Raw genomic sequence first — 16695 nt, 5'->3', positions numbered from 1 at the left:
ATGGTTAAGCACAGAGCCCATTACGGGTTCTAAATAAATGATACCTTAAATCTGTTGGACACAAAGTGCAGTGTGATGTTCAAGGTTACATCACTCCCAAGGACGTAACGGACTTTTTCTATAGCTTATATGACCATTAAGAGCAAAGACTCATCAAGGAGTCATCAGACAGTCCCCTCGGCAATGGAGATTTGCTACGAGTAGTCAGAACTAGTCTGAAGTGACATTTGCATTGTTATTTTGTATACAATCGTGTTTTAAATGTCTACTTTATTTGTGAAATACATAATTTTTATCCTGTAACATTTAAGATTTCAAATTTTGCAGGTCTCCTAATGGAACTAGTACATTAATGGAACTGTAGATGTGATCTATTAATAATAGGATTATCAACATGATATACTATAACATTGGACTGAAGTATGAACTCTATTTATACTGTGGAAACCATTTCTTTTCTCACAGCTTTGAAGAGCCCAGCGGCATTCCATGAACAGATAAAAAGCTTGGAACGAGCCAGAGTAAGACATTTCACTTTAAAATGTTCTACTTCTCTCTGCTTCTCTCCTTTCTTTTAAAATACCTATGTGCAAGTAGCAATGTTACTCCTAAGTATGTCAGTAGAGAAAAAATAGTGTATTTTCAGGATACATGGCATAGAGAATATTTACTCTGGGATAGTTTGATCTGGAGGTTTGTAGAAAATACATGACATTCAAATTTTGTTCTTTTAAAGCCAGTAACTAGTTTTGTACAAAAAGGACAAATCATACTTCTTCGCTTTCTTGCTCTCAGAGCATAACAACAGTTTTTAGAGGCATAAGAGGCGGTAATTCTGTCATTTGTTACCCCTGCAGAGAGACAGCCAAGAATGTGCTGACACCAGATCCTTAGATGATTTCCCTACTGAGTTTCTGTTACCTGTACATTTGACCAACGGTAGGGGAATATGGCTAAATCAGAAAACATTGCTACATTCAACACTGCTTTATTAAGATGGCACCATCATACTTGCACGTGATAATTGTTAAGATTTTTCTTTAAAAATGCCATTATGAATATTCATTTATTTTGTTTTGGGGAAAATTTCTATCATGCAACATGAAAATAAACATATTCCAAAATTTTCTTAAGAATTTTTCTAGAATGCAATAATGATCTCTTACAGTCTTATAAAACCTATATTAAGGCTTTCTTCCTTAAGAGTTGAATACATTTCTAATTAAGAAAATCTGATCAAGGATATGAACTTACCAAAGAAAACACATTAGGATTTTTAGGAAATTTGTTATCTAGGTGGATTTTTACTGGACCTGAAGTATAGATTTTATTGAGTTTAGATATTTAAGTGATTTAAATCCTATGTTTATTTAAAAAATTATCTTTAAAAAATTATCTTCAAAACATGACCTTTCGATGTTCCTAAGTTTTAAAAGTTTATAAGTGCTTAGTTTATACCAACATACTCTTCAAGTCCCTGTACAATTTTGAAGGCTACAGTTTAAATCATGTGTTGGATAATAGTTTTTCTAAGTGCTAATTTCTACTCTTCGTCTCAAACACATGACCATAAGGGTATCGTTTATTTAAATGGAGTACCTTAAAGAACATTTAAAACCACAATAAATAATAAATAATTTATGGTAAGACTTTTTTTCTTTTTAAAGACCGAAAACTTTTTGAAACACAAGATTCGGAGTCGACCAGATCGTTCTGAACTTGTCAGGATGCACATTTTAGAAGGTAAAGGATTTATTTCTTCTTAATTTGCTGTATGTTTTCAAGAAAAGAAGTGAGAATTCCACCATTTCTGTTTATTCCCATTTTAATAACTTTTTACCCCACAGCCTTACTTCCTCCAAACTGGATAGCAACATGAAGACCCAAAACTAAAACATTATGTTAGATACACAGGGAAGGTTTGATTCTTCACATAACCAATTAATGGACTAACACTTCCACACCAGCTGGTACCACAGATGCCTCTACCATACTGTTCCACTAAAAAAATTGGAGTCCAGAGGATTTCTTTATCAGTGAGGGACATGTATCCACTTATTAAGGCATAAAGAATGCAGTAGCACAAGTCTAACCCTAGATTTTCAACTACTTGGAGCTTGTCTGTGTCTACCTGTACAGTGCCCACACCCAACATTTTCTCTTTATTGCCCCTTACCCACAACAAGCCACCTTGAGCTGACCATTAGCACCTCCCACCCACCTCCGCCAAATGATCTCAGTCATCTAACCTCATCACTTACGAAGCTGGTAAGGACAGTTCCACACCCAACGTTTTCTCTTTATTGCCACTTACCCACAAGAAGCCACCTTGAGCTGACCATTAGCACCTCCCACCCACCTCCGCCAAATGATCTCAGTCATCTAACCTCATCACTTACGAGGCTGGTAAGGACAGTTCCATTCCATCTTTGGTTAACACATGGGTCAGGCCAGGATGTTTTTCTCTCTAAAGGCAAAGCATTCTCGAAAGCTTATACCTCCACCATCAACTCCCAAGTTACATTTTCTTTCATTGTTTTGCTTCTCCAACAAATTTATTAAGACTAGGAACTTGATTCTGTGGTAGTCTTGGGTGTGTTAAGTATTGAGAAGATACAGAAACAATCTGAAAACTTCTCAGACATTGAGAGACAATTGTCAGGTAGAAGGGAGGTTTGTTCTCTGGGCCTAATGATAGGATTAGAGTTAGTATTAAGTTAGGTTGATATTACCAAGTATTAGATTATAACTCAACATAAGAAATAATATCTTAAAGGTCAGACATGTCCAGAAATGAAATATTCAGGAGGTGATATGGCTACCATTGTTAGAGGTGTTCCTTCATTGGCCAGTGTGCTAGACTCCAGAGACCCAACAAGTGAGCGAGACAGATGGATGCCTGACTTCACAGAGCTGGCAGTCTATTTTTGCTAATAAACAAGCAAAACAAGTGAATTACAGATTGTGAGAAGAGCTCTGTGGGGAGTAAACAGACTGCTATGATAGAGAAAAAACTCTAAATATTAAGGATGTGGTAGAGAACTTCAAAGCATCAAGGTGGTCTCTACGACCCCAAGTAGGGGCTCTTCTGTTGTAAAGAATCTTTGATTATATGGCTGTCCTCCTCATTCCAGGGGCAGGAGGTGAGAGGTATGTCCCTTTCTCTACTTTGGGTTGTGTTCTCAGAAGTCCGCTGGACTAAAAAGGCTTTTCCAGAACTCCAGTAGTAGGGTAGAGCAGCTACCAGTCAGGGATAAGTGAATCTTCAAAGAAGCAAGTTTACTGGTAAGTAGCCAAGTAAGTGGTTGCTTCTTTGCCTGAAAACATCTTGACCTATAAGGGACATTTTTGTAGTAACAATGCTATCTGTTTCAATTTGCCTTCTAACTGTAACAAGCTTTATTGATATAATTAAAATCAAGGAAAATACATTTAACTCTCAAAAGAAATCTTTTTTTAAGACTACCCACCATTTAAAAATTTAACTGTATTTATGAATGAACCATAAGTGATGTTTTTAGGACATCTGTTCTCAAGTTGGGATTTTTGAAATAAGAAAGAGTGTCATTTTATTTTTTGAAGTACCTTAAAACCACCACCACTCCCAACTGTATTTTAACATTAACCCGATTTTGATTGGATTAGATATTTGGCAGACAGGGGTCTAAGTTACTTCCTGAAGTTCAGCAGCTAAACTTCAGCCTCAGTCATGGAGATAGAGGAATAAGACCAGGAACAGAAACATACCAAAATTCCAGGCTCTACTTACTTACTTGGGAATATTTTCTTTCCATACATATTGCTATCACTTCAGTGGTGGTAGTGTAAGAGAGGATAAAGACAGAAGTCTGTCCTACCTAGATCTTAACTACAAGCATTGAAATATCAACCTGAGAGTAATTCTTATGTTCTGATTCTCCCCAACTATCATCTTGTATGGTTAGAAGTGTTATCTCAGAAGATTGAGGCCACGGTTGTATGGGAAAATGATAAAAATGAGATGGACACACATGTTAACTTGTAGATGTCTACACTTATTTATCAATATTCCAACCTTGTGCTAGGGCCTTCTCTTTGGCTAAGACTTTAATGAATGGAGTTCACATCAATCGGAGCTTTAAAATCCTAGATGTTGCAACCTTTTTCTCAAATTTCTTACAGTTGTTAATTGCCCAAATGAATTTGACAGTGATTTTTTTAATGACTCACCTTTATCAAATCTTCCCAAAGCATTTAAGTTTCCCAGAAATAAACATTTTATTTTTGAGTTTTATCATTTTCTCATAAATTTAGTTAAATTATGTATTCACAATAGCGGTCACAACAGATATGAATCACTTTGTGGACAATCAAGGCTCACTTTTGGCAAGCATACAGCTCAGCTGGTGGATAGAGAAGCTACACAGATGTGCTGCAGGGTAACCTCCTAGCCATGTGCTTTCAGTGAGCCTTGGGCTTCACAAGAATATTCTATTAATACCTACAGACTAAAGAATATCAGTTCATCCTAAGCTGACTTATGGGGAGTTTCATTAAAAGACCTGCTACTGTATAACTTAAGAGGCAAGCAACTTTCAACTCGGAATTTTGGGTAGACACCACATCATTATTTTTCATCATTTCTAAACATTTTTTAGAACAATGGAAAAAACATTAACAAGAGTTACCAGAAACACAAGTATGACAGAATAAAGCAGATGGATGAATTATGGTATTTATAGTTTTACATTGGTTGTACCAATTTTATGCATTTGTAAGTAGATGAGTTGATGCCTCTATACAACCATTAATTACTGTATATTATAGTTGAATGTTCCTAACAGACACAAGGATATGTATTCAGAAATAAACCCAAATTCTTAATTATGATGACCGACCGAGACACGGGGGATCAATTCAAGAATATGAATGATAGCTCTTCCCATTGACCTCTGCAGAGAAGCTTATAACCCTAAGAGGCAGTGTCTCCCTTCTAAGAATTGACTTTCCAATGAAGCCAAATCCAGAACTATCAACTTCTTGAACCATGGGCCACATCCGTCTTGCTCATCCTCTGTATCCCCAATACCTAATAAATGTGAATTTGACCCTCCCACCATAAACAAACAATAGCAGTACCCCACTTTTGGTTTAAGGTCCTGTTCATTTGAGTCTGTGGGCATCCAAATTACATAGACAAAGTAAAGCTATCCAGAACTAAAAAATACAAAATGCATACTGGAGAATTCTTAAACAGTCATTTTCTCTTTCCATAAATATGTCAAGAACACAAAAATGTGTCTAAATCAGTTTAAATTCAGTTAGTTGGCCTGAAATAACATTATGGAATACAAATAGTAATTTGAGTAATGGTTAAAACTGTGTTTCCTCTTTTAGAAACATTTGCAGAGCCATCCCTGCAGGCTACTCAGATGAAGCTGAAAAGAGCTCGACTAGCAGATGATCTGAATGAAAAGATTGCTCAAAGACCTGGTCCTATGGAGCTGGTAGAGAAAAACATCCTTCCTGTGGACTCCAGTGTTAAAGAAGCAATTATAGGCAAGACTCTAAAAATTTACTATTTGGGGGGAGAAAGAGAAACTTGGAAATTTTAGATAAAACAAATATAATTTAAAGGTTAGCACCAATCATGAGTATTGTTTTCTGGGTTAATTAGAAATTAACACAGTGATTTGTGTTACTATCATTTCATTATGTATTATAAGTCTAGTATCTGCTGCTGATTAACAGATTCCCTTGTTAGGTCTGAGGTTTAATTCGTACGTTCTGATTCATCTCACCTTTTGGGGTCCATCTCTTTAGGACCGCATGGAATCATGGTTGATTGTACTGCTTAGAATTCTTGACTACAAATTGCGTAAGCTTTAAAGTCATACCAGTGCGAAATAGGAAGTCCCCAGGGGTGATGAAAACTACAATAGTTTTTAAGATAGGATATTAACTTTTCCAAATTGCTTGCTAAGTAGCATTATTATTGAAATAATTTTCTAAGTTAAACTTATTTAGTTTCTGTTTAATATTTTTACTAACTTTTCATTTTATTTCTGTCTACTTCTAGAAAATATAAATAGCATATTCAGTGTTAGTTCAGCAAGGTGAATAACAGATGAGTACAGAATGGTAGTATCTCTCCATTTTATCCTGGTCTTACCACACTTAGTTACTGATGTTTCTCTTTTTGTTTCTGGCATAAGCTTTAGCAGAAAAAAAGAAAAAATCAGGTGAGATGTCAGTGTAGCTGGGTTGCTCCCTAAAGTGGGAACGTATCAACATACACCCAGTCATGGCCCCATTTTCCTCCTTGTCACGTGTTTTTTTGTTTGTTTTTCTTTTTTGAGAGGGAGTCTGGCTCTGTCTCCCAGGCTGGAGTGCAGTGGCGCGATCTTGGCTCGATGTAAACTCTGCCTCCTGGGTTCACGCCATTCTTCTGCCTCAGCCTCCCAAGCAGCTGGGACTACAGGCACCCGCCACATGCCCGGCTAATTTTTTCTATTTTTTAGTAGAGACAGGGTTTCATCGCGTTAGCCAGGATGGTCTCGATCTCCTGACCTCATGATCCACCCGCCTCAGCCTCCCAAAGTGCTGGGATTACAGGCGTGAGCCACCGCACCCAGCCTGTCACGTGTTTTAACAGTTGGATTTCCTGTCAGGATCCAAACAAGGTCCACACGTTGCCTCTGCCTGATATTTCTGTTAAATCTTAATCTATTGGGTGGATCTTTTTTTTTTCTTATTTGTTGAGAAACAGGCTTGTTTTGTTCTCTAGCATGTCCCACATTCTGGATTTTACTGATTGCATTTGCATCCCCAGGTGTTAAGATTCCTGGCGCTTGTACTTCATGTAACTGGTAGTTGAACCCAAAGTCTTAATCTAATGCAGCTTTGATTTTTCTTTTTCACTCAAGAATACATCATGGTTAGTGGTGTGTTCTTGCACTGGGAGGTACATTGTGTTCAATTTTTTTTTTAAGCAGCTTCATAAATTTTCATAGGAAACAATGTTTTCCTCCTTCACATTAAGCTTGGTATTCCAAAGCCAACATAAGTCAAAAATCATTTCTTTCTTTAGGCGTTGGGAAAGAGGACTATCCCCACACTCAGGGCGATTTCTCATTTGATGAAGACAGCAGTGACGCTTTGTCTCCAGACCAGCCTGCGAGTCAGGAGTCACAGGGGTCAGCCGCGTCCCCAAGTGAGCCAAAAGTTAGTGAATCGCCATCTCCTGTGACTACAAACACTCCAGCCCAGGTATTATCTTTCTGGTTTTGACCCCTAAAGAAAGAAAATGCCTTGTTTTTTTAAATATATTAAGGTAATACACTTTCACCAGAAGAAAATTCTGAATTGAATTTAAATTGATTTATTAGGCAAAAAGCAGGCACTTAACTGCCCTCCAGGAAGGTAATAAAGATTTCCAGCCACTATGTCTTTATCACAAGTAGGTAATACCATTTCTTGAAATCTTGGAGAGTTGAATGTTTTGATCACTGATGGAACTGAATTTGTTTGTTCAACAAATACACATTGAGCACCTATTATGTTTCAGATTTATTGGGAACTGAGAATCTAGTGCATACAAAGGAATGTAAGAAATACTTTGGTAATTGCATTGGAAATTTACATGTCTTATCTTTTAATGGGTGTCCATGTTTCCTTTGGCTTTATAATAATTCCTGTGCTATACATAATTTTTTTCTCCTTATAGTGCTTTTGCCTTACTGAAATTTTAATAGTGTTATTTTAAAGTCAAAACTATTGAACTACTTAATGGGAGTGATCAAGTCAGCAGAAAATGTTCTTGTTAAGCCTGGCATCATAGAATTTTTGAGTCGGAAAGGAATTTAGCAATTATCTGCTTTAACCCTTATACAAGAGGCAGTCTGGGTTCACAGAAGTATGGAAGTTTGGGGATTAAAAATGCCCATTTTCTTACAGCATTTCTTCTCACTCATGACCATTGATTTGTTAGGAGCTATGTCTTTCAGCATTATTTTCTTCATTGCATTTATCACCATGATCTGAAATATGTTAATTTGTTTGTTGTCTCTATGCCTGCAGCTAAAATGTGAGCCTATGAGAGGGACTTTGACTGTTAGAAGATAAGAGCTACTTTGGAGAGGGAGGGAAGGGGAGAGAGAGAGAGCAAGTATATCTTGAGCATCTAGTACAGGGCCTGGTACAGAAAAGGTGCTCAGTAAATGCTGACTTGAATTAAGCACCTTGAATGCAGACTGACACAATGGTTGTGGAAGCTTGTTTCTCTTCTCCTTCCATGTGAATGTAATGCCTCTACAGCTTGGACTCATCAGCGATAGTGTGGATGGCTACAGTTCCGATTGTCCTCTCCAAGTTCACAGGGCAAGGGTGACCCTGGCCTAGAAGAAGTATGAGGGTCAGTGACCAGCCCACAGTCTGAGGTTTCAGCATGCACAAAGCGAGAGCAAGGGAGACTAAACCCTACTGTGTTCTCACATATTTGCTGCACCCTGGTTTTGAGCTTTAAAAATTCGGTAAAAAGAATGTCAAGTATGCGAGTAGATACCATTAACAAACAGTTACACTTATCCATTTGGGTTGTTTGTTCTCTGCTACTGTTTTGAGTAGATTAGGATGTCAGACAGCAATTAGCATGACCTTAACTTTTAGTAATACAGAATGTGTCACAACAGCCATCAATTGTTTAAACTCCGTGATCATTTCACCTGCATGAAAGATTATAATTCTCTTCCTTGTATTGCTGGTACTACTGTGTTTTATTTCTGTACTCTTAAAACGTGGTCTCCAGCTAAGTTTTTAATTGAGACACTTTAACCAGAGGCATTCCCACACAGTGAGCTGACATTCCAGAATTCCTTGAAGGAAAATAGTAATAACAGTGTTTCTTGAAGAATAAATATGGTCTGTTTATTCCCAGTGCAACACACATTAAGCCTTGGGTCACTCCTGAATTTAAGCATTAGTTTTCATAGTACCTTCAGTGCTGCTGCAGTACAGTTCTGCCTGTTACATGCAGACCATTAACAGTCAGCTTTTTATCTGTCAACTAGGGCGATGGGAAAAGACCCACTTTACAGGATGTTAACAGTTCCTATGTATACATTCAAGAAAAAAAACCTGGAGTCAGGGTTGGCTCCACTGTAGCTTTGCCTGTTAACTCATTTCTGTCTTATGTGCCTTGAGACCTCTTAAAATTGTGTCCTTCATGAAACCCCCTTGTATTAAGTGTTCTAGTATTTATAAGTAAAGAATCTGACAAAGATTCTTATTATACTTTTATTCATGTAATTAAAGAAGCATGTCCATGGTAACTATGCCATACAGATGTCAAAGAAAGATAATTCTTAAGTAGGATTATTAATACATTGTAGGTGCTTCGTTTTGGTTTTTTTAATTAACTACAGAGGCAAACTTTATGATGCTGGTAAAGTCTTGGGGATTTTTATGTCATCTAGAGGTGATAAGTTTTGTTTTGGCAAATTTTGTACTTTATTTTCGCTGTTATCCAGTGTTTGGTTATAGAATTTGTCCAGGCATCTCACTTGATGTATATAAAATATATTTATCTACCTAAATATACTTACTTTCATATTCGTAGCCCAAGGGGAAAGGACCTTGACACATTGTTTCTCCGTAGACACAAAGTTCCTAGAGGGCAGGGATTTATCTTAGTAACCTCATACTCAGCGCAGGGGTCCAGCACACAGCAAGTACTTACTTAACTGATTTAATGCATGACAGATCCTTGGAGACTCTCTCTGCAGTCTGTTTTTTCCTTCTTTAGAATTACCATCATACCACTGCCACAAAGACGAGCTATGACACAATTTATTAAAATGTGCTTGTAAAGCAAGATAATAAAAGAGCAACATACACGTCTTGTCTTTCAGGGGTTCTTTGAGATTCTTAATTTTTAATCTTGAAAATAACTCATTGTAAGAGTTTGATGGTAAATTTCATTGCTGTTGACCAGTCCTCGAATTGGCTGTAGTGGAGGACTAGCTTGATTTTTTTAGATATTTCTTTTCTTTTCTTTTTTTTTTTTTTTGAGAGGGAGTCTCACTCTGTCACCCAGGCTGGAGTGCAATGGTGTGATCTCAGCTTACTACAACCTCTGCCTCCCGGGTTCAAGCGATTCTCCTGCTTCAGCCTCCCGAGTAGCTGGGATTACAGGCACCTGCCATCATGCCCAGCTAATTTTTGTATTTTTGTAGAGACAGGGCTTCACCATGTTGGCCATGCTGTCTTGAACTTCTGACCTCAGGTGATCGGCCCGCCTCACCCTCCCAAAGTGCTGGGATTGCAGGCATGAGCCACCGCACCTGGCCCATTTAATTTTCGATGCATGTGGACTAATCCTCGTAAAATACAAGTGGTGGAGTAACATCAGATTTCTATATGACTTTCTAACTGGTCACAGGCAGGTAACAGAGGTCCACAGACCATACTTAGAGTGAAATCTCTGCCATAGATTTCACTTTCCTTCTTGTTTGCCTGAGCCAAATTTTGTCATGTATTTATTACTCATCTTGTGCTGCATGTTTAATCCTATGGCTTAAAATAAGCTATCCAACCTACAGCCCACAGGCTGCATGCAGCCCAGGACAGCTTTGAATGCAGCCCAACACAAATTCGTAAACTTTCTTAAAACATTATGAGTTTTTTTGTGTGATTTTTTTTTCTTTTAGCTCACCAGCTATCGTTAATGTTAATGTATTTTATATTTGGCCCAAGACAATTCTTCTTCCAGCGTGGCCCAGGGAAGCCAAAAGATTGGACACCCCTGGCTTAAACACATTTTTCTAATTTCCCTGTTTAGGTTTGTTTGTTTTTTTTTTTATTCCTGACTGAGGCAGGGGGCAGTGGCTCAAGCTTATAAATCCAGCACTTTGAGATGCTGAAGTGAGAGGATCACTTGACCCCAGGAGTTCAAGACCAGCCTGAGCAACATAGCGACACCTTGAACATCAGTGATCATTAACGAAATGCAAATCAAAACCACAATGAGATACCATCTCATGCCAGTCAGAATAATTATTAAAAAGTCAAGAAACAACAGATGATGGTGAGGCTGCGGAGAAATAAGAACACTAGAAATCGGGAGAGGTGGCTGTTTTTTCACATGCCAAATTTTCAACAAAAGATACAAAGAAGGCAGGCATGATAGCACACACCTATAATCCCAGCTTACTTGGGAAGCTGAGGCAGGAGGATTACTTAAATCCAACAGTTCAAGTCCAGTCTGGGCAACATAGCAAAATCCCATTTAAAAAAAACAAGGCAGGGTGCAGTGTCTCAGACCTGTAATCACAGCAGTTTGGGAGGCCAAGGCAGGTGGATTGCTTGAGCTCAGAAGTTCAAGACCAGCCTGGGCATCATAGTGAGACCACATCTCTACTAAAAATACAAAAAAAAAATAGCTGGGCGTGGTAGTGCACACCTGTGGTCCCAGCTGCTCGGGAGGCTGAGGTGGGAGGATCACCTGAGCCAAGGGAGCAGAGGTTGCAGTGACCCAAGATCATACCACTATACTGTAGCCTGGATAACAGAGCGAGACCCTACATGCCCCACCCCCACAAAAAAGAAAAAGAAAAATATGACCATTCAGGGAACAAAATAAATCTCCAGAAACTATCTTAGAAGAAACACACCTATCTGCCCTACTGGAGAAAGACTTTAAAGTAATTATCTTAAATATACTCAAAAACTAAAAGAAAACATGGACAACAAACTAAAGGAAATTAGGAAAACTATATATGAACAAACTGAGAATGTGGTAGAAATTATTTTTTAAACCCAAACAAATTATGTAATTGAAGATATAACGGAATTGAAAAATTCACTAGAGGGCTTGAACAGCAGACTCAAACAAGCAGAAGAAAGAATCTGCAAATGGGAAGACAGACGATTTGAAATTGAGTCTGAAGACAAAAGGAAAAAAGAATGAAGAAAAGTGAACAGAGACTAAGAGACTTACAGGACACCATCAAGCAGATCAATGTATTCACTATGAGAGTTCCAAAAGGAGGAAAGAGAGAAAGGGGCAAATACACTAATTAAAGAAATAATGGCCCAAAACTTCACAAATAGGAGGAAAGACATGGATATACAAATACAGTCATGCTTTGCTTAACAACAAGGATACATTCTGAGCAAAGCATTTGTAGTAGTCAGTTCTCACACCGCTATAAAGAACTACCTGAGAGTAGGCAATTTATGAAGAAAAGAGGTTTAATTGACTCACAGTTCCATGGGCTGTACAAGAGGCATGGCTGGGGAGGCCTCAGAAAACTTAAAGTCACAGTGGAAGGGTGAAGGGGAAGCAAGCATGTCTTCACATGACGGCAGGAGAGAGCGAGCGAGCACAGGGGGAAGTGCTACACACTTTCAAACAACCAGATCTCATGAGAACTCATTCACTATCATGAGAACAGAAAGGGGGAAGTCTGCCCCCATGATCGCCACCAGGCCCCTCTTCCAACACTTGGGGATTACAGTTTGACATGAGATTTGGTCATGAGCCAAATTATATCAGCATTGTTTGACAGTTTTGTTGTTGTGAAACATCATAGAGTATACTTACACAAACCTAGATGGTATGGCCTACTACACCTACTACAGTGTACCTTTACAGTGTAAATGGTTTTTTACTACATTTACAGTGTAAATGGTTTTTAAAAATACCACACCTGTATAGAGCAACTCCATTATAAGCTTCATTGCAGCCCATTGTTGACCACAATGCCTGTACAAGAAATTCAATAAACTCCAAGAAATTCAATAAACTCCAAAGACACCCACAGCAACGCACATTATAATCAACTGTCTAGAGTCAAATAAGACAGAATCTTAAAAGCAGCAAGAGAAAAGTGACTGGTTACCTACAAGGAATCCTCAGTAAGACTATCAGTGGATTTCTCAGTAGAAACCTCGCAGACCAGAAGGCAGTGGGATGATATATTTAAAATCAGGAAAGAAGAAAACAGTCACCTGAAAATTGTATATCCAGCAAAATTGTTTTCAAAAATAAAGGAGAAATTAAAACATTCCCAGACAAACAAAAGCGGAGGGAGTTTATTACCACTAGAATTGCTCTACAAGAAATGCTAAAAAGAATCCTTCAATCTGAAGTGAAAGGATGCCAGATAGTAACTCAAAGCCATAAGAAAATATAAAATTCGCCGGGCACGGTGGCTTACACCTGTAATCCCAGCACACTTTGGGAGGCCAAAGCGAGCGGATCACCTGAGGTCAGGAGTTCAAGACCAGCCTGACCAACATGGAGAAACCCTGTCTCTACTAAAAATACAAAATTAGTCAGATGTGGTGGCGCGTGCCTGTAATCCCAGCCACTCGGGAGGCTGAGGTAGGAGCATTGCTTGAATCCAGGAGGCAGAGGTTGTGGTGAGCCAAGATCGCGCCATCGCACTCCAGCCTGGGCAACAAGAGCAGAATTCTCATCTAAAAAAAAAAAAGAAGAAAAAGATAATACATGGACAAATATAAAAACAGTATTATAATTTTGGTTTGTAACTCTACTTTTTTTCCTACAGGATTTAAAATAACACATTCATTAAAAATTACAAATCTATATTAATGGCCACACAGTATATAACAACGTAGTTTGTGAATGACATCAATAACATAGAGGGGGTGAAGCTGTAAAGAAGTAGCATTTTTTTATGTGACTGAAGTTGTTATCAATGTAAGATAGAATGTCATAATTCTAAGATGTTATTTGTAATTCCTATGGAAACAAAAAATCTGTAGAATCTGTGAACAGGTATATGCAAACCTACCCCCCAAAAGCTGAGGAAGCTCAGAGGCCAAAGAAAGAGGCTGACAAACCCAGTTTCTCAGAGAGAAATATTTTATAGGAACTTAAAAACAGAAGCAATGTCTTGGGTGGCTGTCCACACCTGCCATCCAGAAGGTATTCATTCATGCCCGGCTAATTTTGTAGAGACAGGTTTTCGCCATATTGACCAGGCTGGTCTCGAACTCCTGAGCTCAGAGTCTGCCCACCTCAGCCTCCCAGAGATATTCTTTATATAGCAGGCTTTTAGGATAAAACATGTGCAGCTGGTCACACCTTCAGACTTTCTTGTCAAGACGTGACCACTGGGGAAGTTTGATAGCATCTTTATGAGGGGTTATCTATGCCATAGGCATTGTGTAGAGACCTTACTGCAGAACACCTTGCTGTGGAGGGGCCAACCACCAGTCACCATGGTAGTTTTGTTTCAAGATGGCATCAGACACTCGGCCATGTGACAGGCTATTTTCCTACAATGCAAAAAGAGAGGAGAATGGAATCAAAACAAGGCACTACGAAGCGTCAAACACAGACATCCTGTGTTCGTGGAAGACTTAATATTGTTAATATGTCAGTGCTACCCCAAACAATCTACAGATTCGGTACAGTTCCTATCAAAATCCTAATGTTGATTTTTGCAGAAATAGAAAAATCTTATGGAATCCTGAAAAACCAAAACAGTCTTGAATTTTAAAAAAATTAGAGGTCTCATGCTTCCTAATTTCAAAACTTACTACAAAGACACAGTAATTAAAACAGTGGTATTGGCATAAGATAAATAGAACAGTGAGCCGAGAAATAAGCCCTTAGATATGGGATCAAATGATCTTCAACAAAGGTGCCAAGACCATCCAGTGGGGAAAGGATTGTCTCGTCAACAAATGGTACTGGGAAAACTGAATATCCACATGCAAAAAAGAATGAAGTTGGACCTTTACCTAGCATCGTTGGCAAAAATTAACTCCATAGACAAAGATCTAAATATAATAACTAAAACTATAAAACTCTTAGAAGAAAATGTAGGGGAAAGCTTCATTACACTGGATTGGTTTCTTGGGTACGACACCAAGGCAGCAAAAGAAAAAATAATTTGAGGAAAGAAATCTTTCTTCAAAACGTTTTGGCCAGGCATAGTGACTCATGCCTGTAATCCCAGCTGTTTGGAAGGTCAGAGCAGGAGGACCCCTTGAGGCCAGGAGTTGAAGACCAACCTGGACAACACAGTGAGACCTCATCTCTACAAAAAATTAAAATTAAAAAAATTAGCTGGGCATGGTGGCGTGCACCTATAGTCCTAGCTACTCCAGAAACTGAGATGAGAGGATGAGTTGAGCCCAGGTTTGAGGTTACATTGATCTGTGAAAGCACCACTGCACTCCAGCCTGGGTGACAGAGCGAGAACCTGTCTCTTAAAAAAAAAGAAACAAGAAAAAAACTTCAGTGCATCAAAGGACATCAACAGAGTAAAAAAGCAATCCAAAAAATGGAAGAAAATATTTGCCAATTGTATATCTTATAAGGATTTGCTATGGTTTAGATGTTTGTCTCCTCCAAACCTCATGTCAAAATTTGATCCCCATTGTTAGAGGTAGGGCCTAATGGGATGCATTTGGGTTGTGGGGGCAGATCCCCCATGAATAGATTAACGGCCTTCCTTAGAGATAAGTGAATTCTCACTGCATTAGTTCCCATGAGAGCTTGTTGTAGAAAGAAGAAAGAAAGAAAGAGAGAGTGAGAAAGAGAGAGAGAAAGAAAGAAAAGGAAAGAAAGAAAGGAAGGAAAAGAAAGAAGAAAAGAAAAGAAGGAAGGAAGAAAGAAAAGCCTGGCCTCTCCCTGCTCTCTCTTACTTCCTCTTTTGCCCTGTAATATCTGTACACTGGCTCCATTTCCCCTCCCACCATGAGTGGAAGCAGCCTGAGGCCTTGCCAGATGCACATGGTGGTGCCATGCATCCTGTACAATCTGCAGAATCGTGACCCAAATAAACCTCTTTTATAAATTATCCAGCCTCAATTTTTTTTTTTTTTTTTTTGAGATGGAGTCTTGCTCTGTCACCCAGGCTGGAGTGCAGTGGCGCAATCATGGCTCACTACAACCTCCACCTCCCAGGTTCAAGGGATTCTCCTGCCTCAGCTTCCTGAGTAGCTGGGATTACAGGCATGCAACACCACGCCCAGCTAATTTTTGTATTTTTAGTAGAGACAGGGTTTCACCATGTTGGTCAGGTTGGTCTCGAACTCCTGACCTCGTGATCCAACTGCCTCAGCCTCCCAAAGTGCTGGGATTACAGGCGTGAGCCACCATGCCCTGCCAAATATTTTTTAAAAGCAATCCAAAACAGACTAAGACAGGACTAATATCTAATGTACATAAAGAACTCCCACAACTCAACCACAAAAAAACTGTTCAAAAATGGGCAAAGGTTTGAATGTGGTTTTTGTTGCAGTCTATCTTTTTAAAAAAAAACGGGCAAAGGACTTGAATAGACATCCTTCTTAAGAGGATATGAAAATGGCCAATAAGCATCTAACAAGATACTGGATATCACTAATCTTTAAGGAAATGCTAATCAAAACCACAAGATACCACCTCATGCCCATTACAGTGGCTACTATCAAAAGAACAAAAAATAAGTTTGGAAGGATGTGCATAAATTGGAACTCTTGTATACTGTTGGTGGGAATGTGAAATGGTATAGCCACTGTGGACAATGTTCAGTCCTCAAAAAATTAAAATAGAATGCCAAATGAACCAGCAATTCCACTTCTGGGTATATGCCCAAAAGAAAACAGGGCTGGGTGCAGTGGCTTACACTTGTGATCCCAGCACTTTGGGAGGCCAAGTTGGGCGGATCACAAGGTCAGGAGATCGAGACCATCCTG

General features: G+C 38.8%; 1 protein-coding gene across 8 annotated transcripts in view; it reads left to right on the top strand.

The window, feature by feature from the left end:
• Positions 1 to 16695, top strand: part of MRTFB (myocardin related transcription factor B) — a 195808-nt gene that overhangs the window by 142111 nt on the left and 37002 nt on the right. For all 8 annotated transcript variants that reach the window (XM_054454925.2, XM_054454922.2, XM_054454923.2 and 5 more), the window contains 4 exons: positions 466 to 521; positions 1668 to 1743; positions 5377 to 5538; positions 7070 to 7248. In XM_054454925.2, coding sequence (XP_054310900.2) covers positions 466 to 521; positions 1668 to 1743; positions 5377 to 5538; positions 7070 to 7248 — 473 coding nt within the window. The remainder of the gene's footprint in view (positions 1 to 465; positions 522 to 1667; positions 1744 to 5376; positions 5539 to 7069; positions 7249 to 16695) is intronic.

Source organism: Pongo pygmaeus, chromosome 18 (genome assembly GCF_028885625.2).
Source record: "Pongo pygmaeus isolate AG05252 chromosome 18, NHGRI_mPonPyg2-v2.0_pri, whole genome shotgun sequence".
Lineage (NCBI taxonomy): Eukaryota > Metazoa > Chordata > Mammalia > Primates > Hominidae > Pongo > Pongo pygmaeus.
The sequence above is the reverse complement of the archived record's forward strand: the minus strand, read 5'-3'. Positions and strand labels throughout refer to the sequence as shown.